General features: G+C 42.9%; 2 protein-coding genes across 2 annotated transcripts; one reads left to right on the top strand and one right to left on the bottom strand.

The window, feature by feature from the left end:
* Window positions 1-7,351, top strand: TMEM231 (transmembrane protein 231). The gene is made up of 7 exons (XM_078606545.1): window positions 1-183; window positions 2,806-2,963; window positions 4,154-4,282; window positions 4,398-4,541; window positions 5,026-5,107; window positions 5,691-5,794; window positions 6,351-7,351. Exons 1-7 carry the CDS (start codon window positions 48-50, stop codon window positions 6,513-6,515), a joined length of 918 nt encoding a protein of 305 aa, XP_078462671.1. The 5' UTR covers window positions 1-47; the 3' UTR covers window positions 6,516-7,351.
* On the bottom strand, window positions 7,105-14,822 carry TIMM21 (translocase of inner mitochondrial membrane 21). The gene is made up of 6 exons (XM_078606546.1): window positions 14,148-14,822; window positions 11,794-11,856; window positions 10,746-10,843; window positions 10,219-10,292; window positions 8,383-8,488; window positions 7,105-7,488 (listed from the first exon to the last, which is right to left on the bottom strand). The coding sequence occupies exons 1-6, from the start codon at window positions 14,629-14,631 to the stop codon at window positions 7,399-7,401; spliced, it is 915 nt and encodes a 304-aa protein (XP_078462672.1). The 5' UTR covers window positions 14,632-14,822; the 3' UTR covers window positions 7,105-7,398.
* Between the last annotated feature and the right edge of the window lie 1,176 nt (window positions 14,823-15,998).

Below are 15,998 nucleotides of genomic sequence, written 5' to 3'. Positions count from 1 at the left end.
TTGCCGCTTGTGCGGACTAGGGACTTTGAAGTGTATGTGCAGCAGCAATGGCTTACGAGGTGTTCTCGCACCCGGCTCTCGTTCGCTACAGGACGAGTTTCTTCTCCAAGGCGTCGCTGTTCATCGTCGCCACGCTTCTGCTCACCTACATCCCGCCTCTGCTCGTCGTCTACCGCAGCCAAGGTGGGTCGCAGATTCCCATCGCGTTTCGCACTTTTTAAACGCCCAAGCGGCCCTGGCTTTTCTGAACGGCCGCGAGTTTGGTTTATAAAAAAAAAAAAAATTAGAGACTCTTTAAAAATGTTAGCGCGCAAGAGTAAAACAACGACAACGTCAGGGTATTAAAAACAAAGAGAGAAATGTTTCGGTGTAAATTGTTTAATTGTTTTGGATCGAGCTGCGGCTTAGGCAGACACGTGCAGAGGCGTCCAATCGCCGGTTACCTAGCAACTACGGAAGGCCCATGCTTTCCTTATCGTCAATACAAGACCATTTTAATTACATCCTTTAACAATTGTACACATTTACAACATTTTAACAGCTGTAGAAATGATTAGTATTTTTTTTTGCAATGTGTAGTGACTTGTGAAATAAAAAAAAACATGTTAATGTGTGCGGTCAGAGACTTAATAAGCTATCTCTATGCAATGGTCAGTTGCATCAAACACATTTTGTCAAACTCATACTCCTAGGTTTTTTTGGTAAAGTCACGTAGGTAAAAATAAGTAATAAATAAAAATGGAAATAAAAATAATAGGAATCATAATTTTATTATTTATATTATTAACATAATATAATAATAGAAATAATTATTTTATTTCTACTTATTTTATTTCTATTATTATTTTTATTATTTACTTTTAACTACGTGACTTTCCTTGCAGTCACGAAAGCTTCAAATCTAGAATAAAGACATTTTCTCAAACTTATATTTGCTGTAAATTACAACCCAAGTGTAAAATTTGCCCTAATGTGGCTAGTTGCGTAAAACACCTTCAGGGAGTTTCACTGTCAATGAAAGCGGTGTCATTTAAAGTGAGATATCACGTAAAGTAGAATATAAAGTTGTATTTAACCTGATACTGACATCTAGTGCTTGATATGCGTTATGTTTAAACATGTGCCTTACCACGAGACTATCCGTGATTCAAATATCTCGTCACCTTAACCCAATGTTCTATTTGCATTGTCCATTCGGATGTGAATTGATAATCATTATACGATGATTAGTAATGTGGAAAGATTGGCCTTTTTATTTTCTTTGCAATTATCTGCTATATTTAATTCGGGCCATCAGGTAAAGGAATTAAGTTTGCGAATTGAATGTTTTTCATATTCTTGCTTCTTTAGGTAAAGTCACGTAGATAATAAAAAATAAATTAAAATAAAAGCAAAAAACCCACAACGTTTCGATCGCAACACAAGCGGTCTTCATCAGGCGGAGAGAAAAGAGGGGGGCAAAGCCTTCAAATGCAACTGCTTCTAAATTAAGATGCTTCTAAGGGCTTCCAAAGTTGTGAGTGGGCGGGGGACGAGAGTTGCGACGCAGCAGCAGCAGCAAGTAAAGCTGTGTGGTGTAAACAGCAGGGGCGAGGCAGCCGGTGCCAACGTCGGAGTAAAGCGCGAGATCGAGGGTGGAGGTGGAGCTGAAGGCGAGGGGCGCAGTTCACGTGTGTTAGACAATGGGGGGAGGAGGGGGTGTAGAGAGGGGGGGAGAGGGGGGGAGAGAGGGGGGGTAGAGATAGGGGGAGGGAGGGGGAGAGAGAGAGGGAGGGGAGAGAGGGGGGTAGAGATGGGGGGAGAGAGAGAGGGGGGGGGGGTAGAGATAGGAGGAGGGAGGGGGTCGAGATAGGGGGAGATAGAGAGGGGGTAGAGATAGGGGGAGGGAGGGGGTCGAGATAGGGGGGGAGAGAGAGAGGGGTAGAGATGGGGGGAGAGAGAGGGGGTAGAGATAGGGGAGGGAGGGGGTCGAGATAGGGGGAGAGAGAGGGGTAGAGATGGGGGTAGAGATGGGGGGAGAGAGAGGGGGGTAGAGATAGGGGGAGAAAGGTGGACATGAAGGCGAGGGGCACAGTCCAGGTGTGTTAGACAATGTGGGGGGGGGGGGAGGGGGACTGCCCCTCGCCATCAGCTCCACCTCGATCTCACGCTTCACAGCTTTACTTGCTGCTGCCTCGCAACTCTCGTCCCCGCCCACTCACAACTTTGGAAGCCCTTAGAAGCAGTTGCATTTGAAGGCTTGCTCCCCTCTTTTCTCTCCGCCTGATGAAGACCGCTTGTGTTGCGATCGAAACGTCGTGGGTGTTTTGCTTTTATTGTAATTTATTTTTAATTTCTATCTACGTGACTTTACCGAAAGAACCAAGAATATGAATTCCTGCAGTCACGAAAGTTTCAAGTCAAAATTTTAATGTTTTTCCACAATAAATCAGCAGAACATCTTGTACGACAAAATAAATTGCCGAGGCAGATGATACCACTTAAGTCTTTTTTGCTTCACTTCACAAGACCTCTCATTGGTGATCAGATTGAGACCTGTCAGCTTGCTACAAATGGTACGGTTCACATTTAGATGCTTTGGAAATCCAGTTATCAATGTATTGAGACTGGCCTAAACTCAATTGCCTGTAAAAACAAAAATGCAGCGGATCAGCAGTGCCAGTGGCTGGCACATTATCCAGGAAACATGAACGTTGCCTGCAACATCTGGCTAGGATTGTAGGTTTATAACGACCAAGTTAAGTGATGTTTTGTTGTTTCCCATCCCACCCCTGCTCTCCACTCACTGCGGGCATGCACCATAAGGCTTCTGGCTGAGAACAGCCTCATTTGTGGAGCAGCCGACCGTGAACTTCAACTACAACATCATGCTGCTGCTGGAGACGCGCTCAACGCCCATCGCATGGAGCACGTTCGAGAACCTCAACTCTCTGCTGCCCGAGCTGCGCACTCCTTTCGTTACCGTGCGTCTGTCCCAGCAGAACTAGCGAGGCGGCAGGATGAAGCCCTCTGTGCTTGTGCCGAGAATATCAGCCGAGGGTTATCCACAATGCTCCGCAATCAAAATGATTGGGTTTCACAATGTCGTACCGCAACTCCTGAAATAAGACTTGTGTATTATCCACAATAAGACCTTAATATTTGCGGGGAAGAGTTCCTGTATAGCAGCGCGAATATTTATAATGAAAGCTCATGAGGAATATATGGTTATGGGGCATAAACATTACATTGAAATATATAAATTGTATGCATATATTTATGAGTACATATATTGTATAGTATTATTGTTATTTAACTCACCTTTAATGATGAACATAAACATTTATTATTTAAAATATGAATTTGCGGTGTTATATAAACTTTTAAAATGTCAATTTATTTAGCTTAGGGGCCACGGTTAACGATAACACAGTACGTCCGCATAGTTGGTAACTTTGGCGCACTCGCCAACTGCACCGCCCCATGCGTCGGTACAATATGTACCATACAGGGAGTCGTTATGGCCGCGAATATTTAAAACCCAGCGAATTTCAGACAGAACTACAATAAATTTGTTGCGAAAATGCAAAGCCGCGATGATTAAAAACCTGCTAATTTTAAGGGTATACTCTTTTGGGAGATCCATTTATTTGTGCTTATCCACATTTTCCCCTTATCCAGGGTGAATTTCCCACCACTTCTGTGTTACCACTCTTGTCCACAAAACAGCATGGCGAATAAGATGGCGTGCTTCCGGAAGACTGCTTCTGAGTGAATAGTGGTTCGGTAAAATCTGCAAATTCGTGCAGATAGTATTATTCATTTACCGCTAACTATTGCCGCCGCCAAAGTTGCGCATGGCCTGGAAATCGTTGCCTTTTTATTGTTGTGTACAGACCCACTGCATGATTTTCAACTGCGCACAGATAGCATTAATTTTGCAAACTTATGATGTACTCCTTTAATCCATGGATAAGCATGACTATTCACCCAGATGAGAGATGTATCATTTGGGGGTGTGAAAAATAGAGGTTAAGTGGATTTCCGCTGTATTTAGCAACGGGAATTCATTTATCCATAAAACTATTATGCACAGTTCACCTCTTACAACGTTTCTTTTGAATGAGCCCACAGCTGCCAAGTGAAATAATGTTTCTATGCTTGGCTGGCACAGGCAAGGGAGGAGGACGTGAATCTGGACGGAAAAGCAGACCGGTTGCACTGTTCCCTGTCCATGCCAATGAACGCTGCAGATGAAGTGGTCGGTGTGCATCTTCTGCTCACCTTTTCCTACAAGCTGTTTGTAAGCACCTCACAAACACATTTTCATTGTTGGTTTGACTGTTCATGTGTGTCTGCATAAGCATATGGTCATTCTCCTGTGAATAAACAAGCTTGTGGTCTGCATGTGGGTACAGCGAATGCCCACGCTGGTGATGCAGAGCCTGGCCCTGGCGCAGCATTCTTCCCCGCTGCATGGCTCCGAGCTGAGCGTCAATGGAGACCTGCGTCTTCGGCAGCGAGAGCCACTTGCTCACCGTGGCCTGGACACGCGTTACAACGTACAACCAGTGGCAATGCTTTGCCACTCATCAATAACCGTTGGCTTGTCTGACTTTCCTCCCAAAATCTTATGAACAGCTGATCAGTCACCGCATACTTAAACAAATCATGGACAAATCATTTACACATACTCGCCATATGCTGTAAGTTACTGCATACATTGCCAAGAGAGGCTCTAGTTTTAGTTTACGAAACATTTCCTTAATTATTTCCAGATAATTGTCGATGCTCCTACATTGTCGATGCAGTGTAGTTAATCTTCAGATCTAAAACAATATATGTAGGTTATCTTCAGAAGCCCAAAACTACAACAGATTATTGTCCTATTGAAACAGAACTAGTTTCATTTGTTCTTAGTTACAGCCAACCTACACATTATCATTGACAAGTAAAGATTGTTTACACTGACAAGTAGTCACTTGCTCACAACGTATACCAATAACTATTGAATTCTATATTGTTCCTTTTCACGTTTCACTTCAGGTTTCAGTGGTCAATGGTAGCAGTCCATTTGCCGAAGCTTACGATTTTACCGAGATAATCCACGCCTATCAGGAAAGGAATGGTGAGATACTGTGCATTATACTACACACACTAGTGGTGGTGCAGTGGTTAGCACATTGTGCTGTGAACCCAGTGACCTACATTCGATATTCTGTCTTGAGCCTCCCTTTACCAACGTGCACTTACCAGCTTGGTAACTATGGGCAAACCCCCATAACCCATATGGCCTTCATCCAGCAGTCGATTAAGGGCTGCAAATAAAAATGTATAAGTTGCACACAGCAGTATTACAGGTCATTGTGATAGTCAATTCAAAGTGTAGAGGCTACTCATACAAATGCTGGTGAACTGCTTATAGTAAAGAACTGATATCAATCATTGGTCAAGCAAGCCTAACTGCTGATAAGACACCAAATGTAAAAAACGGTAGTTTGTTCGTATTGACCCAATGCTGCTGAAATTGTGCACTCCCAGAAGCCTGTGTGTAATGTGTAAAACACTTTTACGTGGATGAGGCAATACTTACATTTTCCCCATCAAGAACCAAAATAAAGTTATTGGATTTACAAAAGGTGGGAAGAGAAAAAAGGTGATTATTTTCTATTTAAATACTAATGTCTCCATTTGTAAATTTGCATTTTCAGTGAGTACAGTACTTGGCAACACGATGGCTATGTGGAAGTCTGGCCGAGCTGATACCACTCCCTTCGTCATTAACCTGCTCATCCGCTACCCAGAGGAGACCATCCTATATCCTTCACCATTGTACTATACTTCACATTGATGAATGCTGATAACTCGACACAGCAATTTCTACAGGAATACATCTGCCGCTCAATAATTTCAGTAAATGCGTTAACGGTTGTTACTAACAGTACAACTTAATACGTTAACAGCTGTGGTCATTAATATTTACGTTGCATTATTTTTATTTTACAGCTTGCAGTATACAATGGTAAGACCTGCATGCAGCCTTAGGAATCAATTCAGAATTTCCCAGTTGTATTTCCTGTCCAGTATTACCTTTCATGTTTTTATGTTTATAATCTTTATGTATTCATGTGGTGTCATGGCTATCCATGACCCGGTGCAGCCATTCGTGTTAATTACAGTTAACCAAAGTTCTTCTCGATGCCAGCAGTAGGAAAATTATTAAAGGACCTTTTATATCCGTGCCAATTAGCAGATGGTGTGCCTAAATGATGTCCGTGTGACACTTGAAAAGCATAGCAAGTAGCTGGCATGTGCTTCTATAAATGTAATCGTGGCTTACTTTCAGGTTTTGCCTTAACATGCTTATTGACACTTACCAGCCAGGCTTCTGGGAGCAGATAAAGTTTGGCTGGGTGCAGTACGTCAGCGTTCTGCTCATCTTCCATTGGGTCTTCCAGAGAATCAAAACGTTTGTGTTTGAGAATCAGGTTCTCCGAACAATCCCCATCAACCCCTTCAAAATACACCGAGCATGACACCTTTGCACAGCAGATGGCCTCTACGCTCATCAGGGACATCAGTCTGGACAATGCACTGCAACCAAATCTGTACCCATATGTTGAGCCCCTTATAAAAAAAAAGATTAAAATGCTTCAGTAATTATTTCATTTCAGTGGGGACGACATTGCATGTTGCATTAAATCCAGGATGTAGAAAGAGCACATAAGGCATGTGGTGTAACTGATCACTTGCGTTCCTTAATCTTCCCACAGCAGGTGAAGTTAATTGTATTACAGGGGATAAAATGCATACAGTGGATAACATGTTTATGTTTCGTACCATATCGATGCCTTAAAGGAAACAGGGATGCAATACTGTAACCCTACTGGCATAATATTCACAGATGTAGAACGCCAGTCTTGGCAAAGCAGGACCGCTTTAGACAATTTTCTGTAAATTGTAACATGTGCCTTTATTACTATTATGGGCTCAATGATCCTTAATGAGGTGTAAACATTGCAGCATAGAATCTCACAGCATTATCTTAAGTATATTTTACATTTCACCACCCAATTACAGTTTCTAAAATTACTTAATATTTCAATGAACACCAGATCAAGAATCTTTGTTTTGTTAGGCATATGTTGTTTGCTTTATTTTCTATTTCACACATTCAAGTTCTGCATTTTATAAATCAAGTGTGTAAGTTATTTGAACAAAAATGTTATAAATTCCTTTTGGCTCAAACATGTTTTGTAAAATTATAGTTATATTTGTGCATATACTGCATTTTTACAAGCAGAACATAAGATAGTGCATGTGTGTACATGTGGTTTTGTACTGTGAAATTAAACATTCCAAAGTTCGAAAAGCAGGTGTGCGCCATGTTGATGTGTCTGTGCATCCGTGTGTTGAATATCAGCGGTTGTCTTCTATGATTATAATGCGTCTTGGATACGTCTCCAGCTCCACAAACAGATATCTAAACTCAAACTTGCCTTTTGGAGTCTGAGACAAACATGCACACATACCTCCAGTTAATACATGCATACGTTATTTGCAAAGGTTTATTATTTACAAAATGCAACATCAAGTATTGTTTTCATATATGTATATTTAAAACAGTATATTTATTACATATAATGGCTGGCTATTGACTAAACATGTTTCGTACCATATCGATGCCTTAAAGGAAGCAAATGTTTTAGCAAATAATCATAATTTGTGGCGAGATACAAATTAACAATTGACTTAAATTGCTGCTGTTATAAAGCCCTTCATATTAACACCAGTTATTTTGTGAATTAACCTGTTAATAGCCACACAGAACTTTATTATTTTTTACCCCTATGAGATGGTTTAAGCAGATATGTGCACTAAATATCCTTTTCAAACTTACGAGCATCTAAAGAGTGCTCTGTAATGGGCACACTGGGTTAGTCCAATGCAACATTTCCATGACCAATGGAAAACTGGGCTTAGCGGCCCAGGTTAATGTTTTTTTTTTTACAATGTTTAACATGGGGCATGAGTTAATTTAGGCTTAACATCTCACTTTGTAAACTTTCAATGATTCGTTTATAATAACTGCCATCGATTTAGATGAACAATGGATATCGCTAACAACACATCCTGTTTCTGCATTGATCCTGTGTCACCATGACCGGTTCGGCTGGGGAAAAGCCGAACGATTACATGCGTACTCCTAAGCTCTCATCCCACACCCAAGTGGTTTTGGATCAGCACAATATGGCTCCCAATGAAACACAAGCCGAGCTCGCAAACCCGGTCTGTGAAACGAGGCACGTTTTCCCAGAGGTCATGCAAATGTGGCATGCATGGGGCAAGGCTAAGTCGGCTACATGGGAGATGCTCCTGCACGGCGCTGTGCTGTAAACTCACCTGCACCACCTCTGCGTGGACTGTGCCTTTTGCCATCGGCTCGCTACCACTAATGTAGAACTTGACACGCATGTGCTTCACTCCTTCCTGCTCGAACTCCAAATGGCTGAGTAAAAAAGGAAATAAAAATTATTTACAACAAGTGAATGAATTCCTTAGTCACCAATGACTGCAGAAACCCCATAAAATGTAATTGGTTCTGCGCTGTTTTATTTACATTTCAGCTGAGCATGATCGGATTGACTAATGTAACGAACATGATACTCCGTGGAAGGGCGAGTAAAACATATTCTGCCTTCTCACTGTGAAGACCAGAGATCACATGAAGGAATTTCAGAGGGAGCTCTTGATATGCACTTCCTTGGGCTGTCCTCTTAACATGAGGGTTGTAGCAGGGCTCTGCGAGAAATCCAATTGGATACTTTGTCTCGCGACATAATGCCAAAAGCACAATCGGGATAAACTGAGAAAATAATACCGGAATATTTTAAAAAAATGTAAATAACAGTAGGAATTAAAGTTACTTGACCTCATCTAAAATAGTTGATTAGTTCAAATTCCCCATGTATTTTCAATGAGACGTTACGAAGAAAAGCTGTTTCTGGCATAGCCCGCAGTCGTAATTCATAAAATTTTAAAGACGGCTGAAATGTCTAGATGTGGAAATAAAATATTCAATAAATAAAATATTAGACTCGGGGCATTTCAGGCCATTCTACAAGTATAAATGATCACGTGTAGGAAAAGGCCCGCTTTCACATTACACCAAAGACGACGTAGCCAAACATAAAGCGACGTGACTTTCTTGTGTAAGGCTCTCTTAACATTTACCTTGCATTACGGGTCAATGTTGAGGGTTACTGCCCTGGTCACGGCACGGTCAACTCAATCATGCTGGGGCCATAAATTACGGATGGGGTTACTGTCTTGCTGGAGTCCCAACATGTACAAAATAATGGGTATGCAGCACTGAATCTCTTCCACTGGGATTTTTGCACACAGCGTTGGTGTACGGTGATTTTTTTTCTGCAATATTTTGCTGTCTTTTCTTGGATTTTCTGTTTGCACTCAGTCACATATTCACTTTAAGATGTTTTTTGTCCATGTTTTTGTTTGTTGCGGTTGCACCCGATTCAAGAGCCGAATGGCTCACAGGGCTATACCTAATAAATTAACTTGAACCTGTTCACCATCCAAGTGTTTGAACAATGCAAATGCCAGCGTTCATGCAGACTTTCTACACAACGATCATACAATATTCTTATATGGTTCAAAAAGATGTTTACAGGAAGATGCGGAAAATTCAACCAAAAAACGACCACGTCTTATCTTGTAGACCTTGCACCTAGGCTGTCTTTGGCTGTGTGACATGTATGTTTCATTAATGGGAAAGGAGACATCTCCCAGATAACCATCTTCATGTTTACACAGTAATTGCCGGTAGCCTCACGTATTTCCCACACACGTGCAATGGTTACACCGTCCCATATTTCACAATGTCACCATTACCACCCCCACAGCCATGTATACATACAATGGTCAGTGTGCGTCGGTCAAGGGGGCGAGCAAACATGGAGCAAAGAAGCACAGCACAACAATACCTTTTAATACACTGCCCTCTACTGTCCACTGCATAGCCCCCCACAAGCCTCCATCCCAACCTGTTTGTGCACGGTGGGTTGCATCTTTCTTCAAATACAATTCTGAAAATAGCACCATTGCCTTTAAAAATGCTGCCTACAATTGGGTACAGGTCATCCCCCATAGCCATGTAGTAGATGGGTAAAGTTGGTTCGACTGCAGTCCTCTCGAGCATGTGCCAACTTAAGGCTTTACCTGACATGCTGCCTTCGGCCACGGCGCGTCGTCTCCCCATAGCCACTGATCGGCAGTCCAAGGGCAGCCATGACCTGCAGGCAATGAGATGGAAGAGGGAAACGTTGATCCCGTGACCACCGTTTGTGCACTGAGAAATGGGAACAATTCAGTAAATCAATCCTCATTTTTCTCACCTGAGCCTGATCATTTTGAATGTGTCTAAAGAAAATGTTTCTGGTTTTTTTTGCACAAACTTTCAATCTCCCATTGTTTATGAAGCACTGTGAGGTTAAACCACCCTCCGAGAATTAAATATATCGGTTTAACTGTCATGCGACAATGGCTGGACAAGTACTGACCCCTACTGTGTGGACCTGAGGTTACTTGAAGAGATTTCAGAGGTATCCACTTCTGTGAGCCATTCTTCGAACATCTACGGTGGCACTGCTCTGTGATACATCCGAATGGATACTTTGTCCTGTGAAATCATAATTATAACCCTTACACCAGGGAAAAAGTGCATAGCGGTTGTGCGAGTGTGTGACCTCAGGGTGGTCTCGGCAGCGTCCCAAGGCAGATGTGTAAACTCTGTTGGGACTCCAGGAGGAGAACAGCTCCATGAACACTGGGTAGAGCAAGGCGCCTGCAGACACACACGAAAAATACTCTAAGGAAACCCAGAGGTATGCCGCCAGTTACCCAAATGCAGACGGTGGAACTCCGAATGCCTTGTATAACATCAACACCAATTTTCTGCTGTACAAACACCCGCGCAAAGAATTTCTTAAGCCTACACGCAGTGATATTTTGCGCACATTGATTTTTAATTGCCAATTTAGGTATGTTTGTAGCGACGTTTTACTCACAAAAATTCCCTGCACTTAAACAGCCACTCTGTCAATCCAATGCTGGATAACAGCCTCCCCCCACAGTGTGGGTCATGTGGGTAATATGACCATACTTCACCACGCTGATCAGTGCGGGTTGGTGCAGGCATATACTGTACCTCAATTTTATATTTCATACATGTATTGGAATCTTAAAATTGTATCTCGACAAACTGTTTTGTTGGAGAACGGCCCTGATAGAAATATCTGTGATCTCTTCAATAGATTCATCCTTCAACATTATTTTCTTGAGCTGTGCACATAGGTTAATAGTTTTTCTATGTGTCCAAAGATTAAGCAAGACCAAATACTTTTCAATTATGAAATTTCAATTGTGAAATCTTACATCTGGTATTGTTTAAGCCCAGTAAGGCTGCAGCCAATAAACTCACGATATACAACAACTTGTTTTTCTTTCGAGCAGGCATTAAGACCTAAGCAGTACCGGCTCAGCATCCTAACGAGGCCATTATCCCTCTCAAATTGACTTTTATGTGGACTTCAATTAGGAAATTGGAATCCCCTCGAAAAAATGTCCGCTGCTTTAGTAGCATTACCATATTGAATTACTATCAAGTGGCTGGCGTGAGGTCACGGAATATTGAGCCTGGGGAATGGAGGTTAACGAGCACGATTCTTGTCGGTCACCGAGCCTCCGCAAATGTGACATTTACCTTGTGTGCAGAGGTGCAAGGATCTCACTCACCAGTGAGACCGACACCTAGCAGAATGACTCCGAGGTACGTCAAGTCTCGGCCTGCATCCTTCACTGCAAGGAAACATTCATTGCGTAGGATGGTAAAAGTGCAGCCCTGCAATTACACCACTGCTGGTGGAAGGGCATCCGTTTGAAGGAACCCTATAGAGCCCCGATAGATGTTCTTTGGCCTACTCTGCCATGTAGGCCAGGCTTCTTGGAAGAAGTAGGAGTACCCACAGTTTATCCTACCACGCGCGAATGGCTGATCGACTGTGGAAAGCCCATTCACTAATAGGCAAGATCAAATAAATAAAAATGCCCCCTTGTCACAAACTGCCATTCAGGGAGATTGAACCAGTGACCTCTGGATTGCAAGTCCAGTATGCTAACCATTACAGAACCTTCGATTAGCAAGGTTGAATTTCACATCCGTTTAACTGCATATGCGTTCTTTAATTCCAATATGCATCCTCCAATAATTTATTCACGACCCTCATGGCTGATCAAAAGAAATAAGCCAATTGAAGCTATTGATCTTGAACCAATTTGATTGCCTATTTAGTTGCGCACGAATGCATACAATAACTTTAAACGGAAAATATATTAATGCATTATAATTGCTGTTTTATTAGCGCTGCTTTGTGCATTTGTGAGATTGGTGAGGAAATAATGTAACACTAGTTATTACCAATTTTTTTTATAGTTAATACAATTTCCATTTGTTTTCATTATCTTTGCAAATTCATCACAAGGAATGTGTGTTCCGACTACATGTCTGAGTAGGAAAGTGTATTGCAGTCTTGCTCTTTATGGCGTATCCTTGCAAGCTACATTGCGCTTGAAAGTCGCTGCTTTATCAAACACTTGCACTAAATTGAGCGTAGCCTCTTAAATAGCTATTAATAAAGCATGTTATGAAAATGCCATGGACTTTATTCACCGCTGCAACAAGCTCGCTAATAGCCCACGATCTGTGTGGCATTGCAGTATTAAAAGGGCATACCATTAACATGCGCAGTTACATTATAAGCAGTCGTCACAGCGATATCTCACGGCATTTCGCATTGAAAACCAAAGGTTAATTTTAGTGTACATCGTATGTGATTTGAGAAATGCTAAGCACAACCTATAAGTAGGGTACATTTTTTTTCTCTATTTCAAACTGTGAAGCGTACCAATATTAATAGGGCATAATATGAATAGTAGAACGCCAATAATTCTAGAAATCTAAAATTTGCGGGTCATACCCGATAAGATAACCAACATTATTGTTTGTTTTTCTTAGGTTAACGTTCATATCTAACTCATTCATATCTAACTCATTATAATGAGTTCGATATTAATTAATGATCAATACCATATTTTTGTTCCGGGTTCTTTCTGTTATCAATAAGTCCCTGCTTGACTGTCTTCATTATCATCAGCTATTATCAATCCACTGCTGGATAAAGGCCTACCCAAGCTCTTACCATCTCTCAAAATATAAATGTATGTATATACTCATCCTTGCTAAGGTTACTCATCAACGCACCGACTAAAATGTAAAAATGAAATGTAACATGTTAATAGTTAATACAAGGTGATCGATTTATAGACACACCACTAAAATAAGAAGCTTAACACTTTATCCAACATATCCGGTCTGATTTGCCTGAACATCTGTCATTTCACCAGCACTAATTCAAGTAAGCCCGACTGCTGATGAGATTAACGTCAACACCGGTCCGCCCGGTATGCCTATGCTGAATCATAGCTGCTGAAATTCTGAACTTTCAGAAGGCCAGCCGATGGGTTGTACAGGAAGTACTTTCATATTTTTTCACGTGGAGACTCGATACATTATAACTTTGCTTATGTATTGTTACATATAAGCCAGCGGCGCCCTGTAAAGAAGCAGTGTTGATTCTACAATTGCACCTGGGAGACAGATACATACACCCACACTAATTAGTAAACACAAAATCTAAAGTGTGCCCCTTCATTGGCAGACATCGAATTAACGTTGCCGTTTACCACCTCGCACCATAGCCAGATCGCTCAACAGTTCCACAGTCGAGAGAGACGTGACCACAAGGTAATGCTGCTTCTTCACACTCTCACACCGATACGGACATTACATGGTGGGTGTCAATACGGACAACCCCCATTGGTGCTCGCAGAGTCGTGTCCTCTAAACTCACCCCAAATACAAGTCGCCAACATGGCCAACGCTTTCCACCCTCAGCTAGATCCCATGTCAAATCCGCACCGTTTTGTTTTGCGGGCAACAAAGATATCTCATTGCGCGCTTTATAGCCGGCAAAGACCACGACTTCACGACCTCGCGGCGCAAATAATCCACGGATTTCTCCCCCGTTCACCTTTCTGCGCTGTGGTCGCGGGCCCGGCTCCGCGCTGCGCTCGTTCCGCCAATGCGCGGCCGCCCTCCTCTCGCTTCTTCGCCCCGACGCCGTCACCCCTCGACAGCCCCCTGACCTGACCGCGCCGCGGGCTCACGGCCCCGCTCGGGCTGCGACTCGCACCAGGACGGACGTAAAGACGCCGTTCGTGGCAGAGGCGCGGCGATTGCGCGGGGCTCGCTCGGTGCGTCCACCACCGCCAGGTGCAGTGCGACCTCGCCCCGGCTAAAGGCGGTCCCCAGACGAGCAGAGACTTGGCCCCGCGCGAACCCTCGCCCCAGCCGCTGCACGGTGACCTTGTCCCGGGCAAAAGCTGCGTCCACGCGCCGCCCAGTGACGATGCCCTCCGAGACGCGAGCATCGCCGGCTCCAGGACGCCGCCGCCGACACCGCAGCAGCAACATTGGGTCGAGGCCGCACGCAGCAGCAGCAGCGTCGTCGTCATCGTCGCCGCTCGCCCGCCCGCTCACTGCTCGGGCATCGTCCCGCGTCGGTGCCCGGGACGAACGCCGAGGAAGGACGGGGATGTAGGAGGAGAAGGAGGATGAAGGAGGAGGAAAGGACACGGAGTGCGAGCGGCCATGCGGCTCCCTCGTGCTTGTGGCAGCGGGCGGGTGGGGAGGCCTCTTCCGGGACACTCTCCGCTACGGGAGCTCGCGTGCGGACACTCAAGAACGCGATTATATTTTACTATTCGCGGCCAGTCGTAATGCAGATCGTTGTTGTTACTATATTCTTGGTTCTTTCGGTAAAGTCACGTAGAAGGGAAATAATAAAATAATATGGAATAATCTTTTATTATTTCCCTTATAAAATAAATAATAAAAATAAATGTTTTCCTTATTTTATTATTTCCCTTATAAAATAATAAATACTAATAAAATTATATTAAATTATATTTTCTAATTTCCCTTCTACGTGACTTTACCGAAATAACCAGAGTATGGATTCCTGCAGTCACGAAAGCTTCAAATCAAGATCAGATTGTTGTTTTGGGGGGTGGGGTGGAGGTCAGATCGCTTAGATATTTAAAGAGAGCTTCACGACATTTTGTGATCCTAAATAAGTATAACCCGTAAAAACAAAGTTTTTCACTATAAATCCTTTATATGCGTGGCGGCTAGAGTCCTCTCGTCCTCTGGCTTGAGATGGCTGCCACCTATGGGTCAGATGATTGCATGGCAGCATTAAGCAATTGGTAATTAAATATAATATTTTTGTCCTAAAAAGTGTAAAATTTTGGAACAAATTTTTCACGAACATTAATTGTCACGCACAACGAGTCTGTGTGGAAAATGTCAGCTCGATTGGATCACGGGAAGTGGGTTAAAAACGACCGAAAGATTTGCACGATCCTAAGCAAGCAATCGAACTTAATATAAAGGATTTAAAAAGCCGCGCCTCCACAGCGCTGAATAACAGGCGTGCGCCACCACATCGCCCGGCAGTTACACGTGGGTGGGTGTGTGTGTGTGCCAAACCTCAACGAAACGTGTACCAACCCACCATCTAATCGTATTCAGCCTGTATGTTGCCACTGTTTGCATAGTAAATGTGTGCTCACGCCTTATGCAGGGTTCTTCAAAAATGTTTTAACGCTTTTATGGGACTATCGTTTTTAATGGAGAAATAATGGATAATGCACTGTAACATGATAATAAATGTAGGTGAATAGCTTCAAAAAATCAAAGAGTCTCCACTTGTTCACCATCATTGTCAACACCTGCCTGGAATCTTTTCCAGTTGGTCTCCAGATCTTGGAAGCACATTTCCTGTGGTGTTGTTGCAAATTCTCATAAGTGTTAAAAAACA

This window comes from Lampetra planeri, chromosome 26, assembly GCF_965212315.1.
Source record: "Lampetra planeri chromosome 26, kcLamPlan1.2.h2, whole genome shotgun sequence".
Lineage (NCBI taxonomy): Eukaryota > Metazoa > Chordata > Hyperoartia > Petromyzontiformes > Petromyzontidae > Lampetra > Lampetra planeri.
The sequence above is the reverse complement of the archived record's forward strand: the minus strand, read 5'-3'. Positions and strand labels throughout refer to the sequence as shown.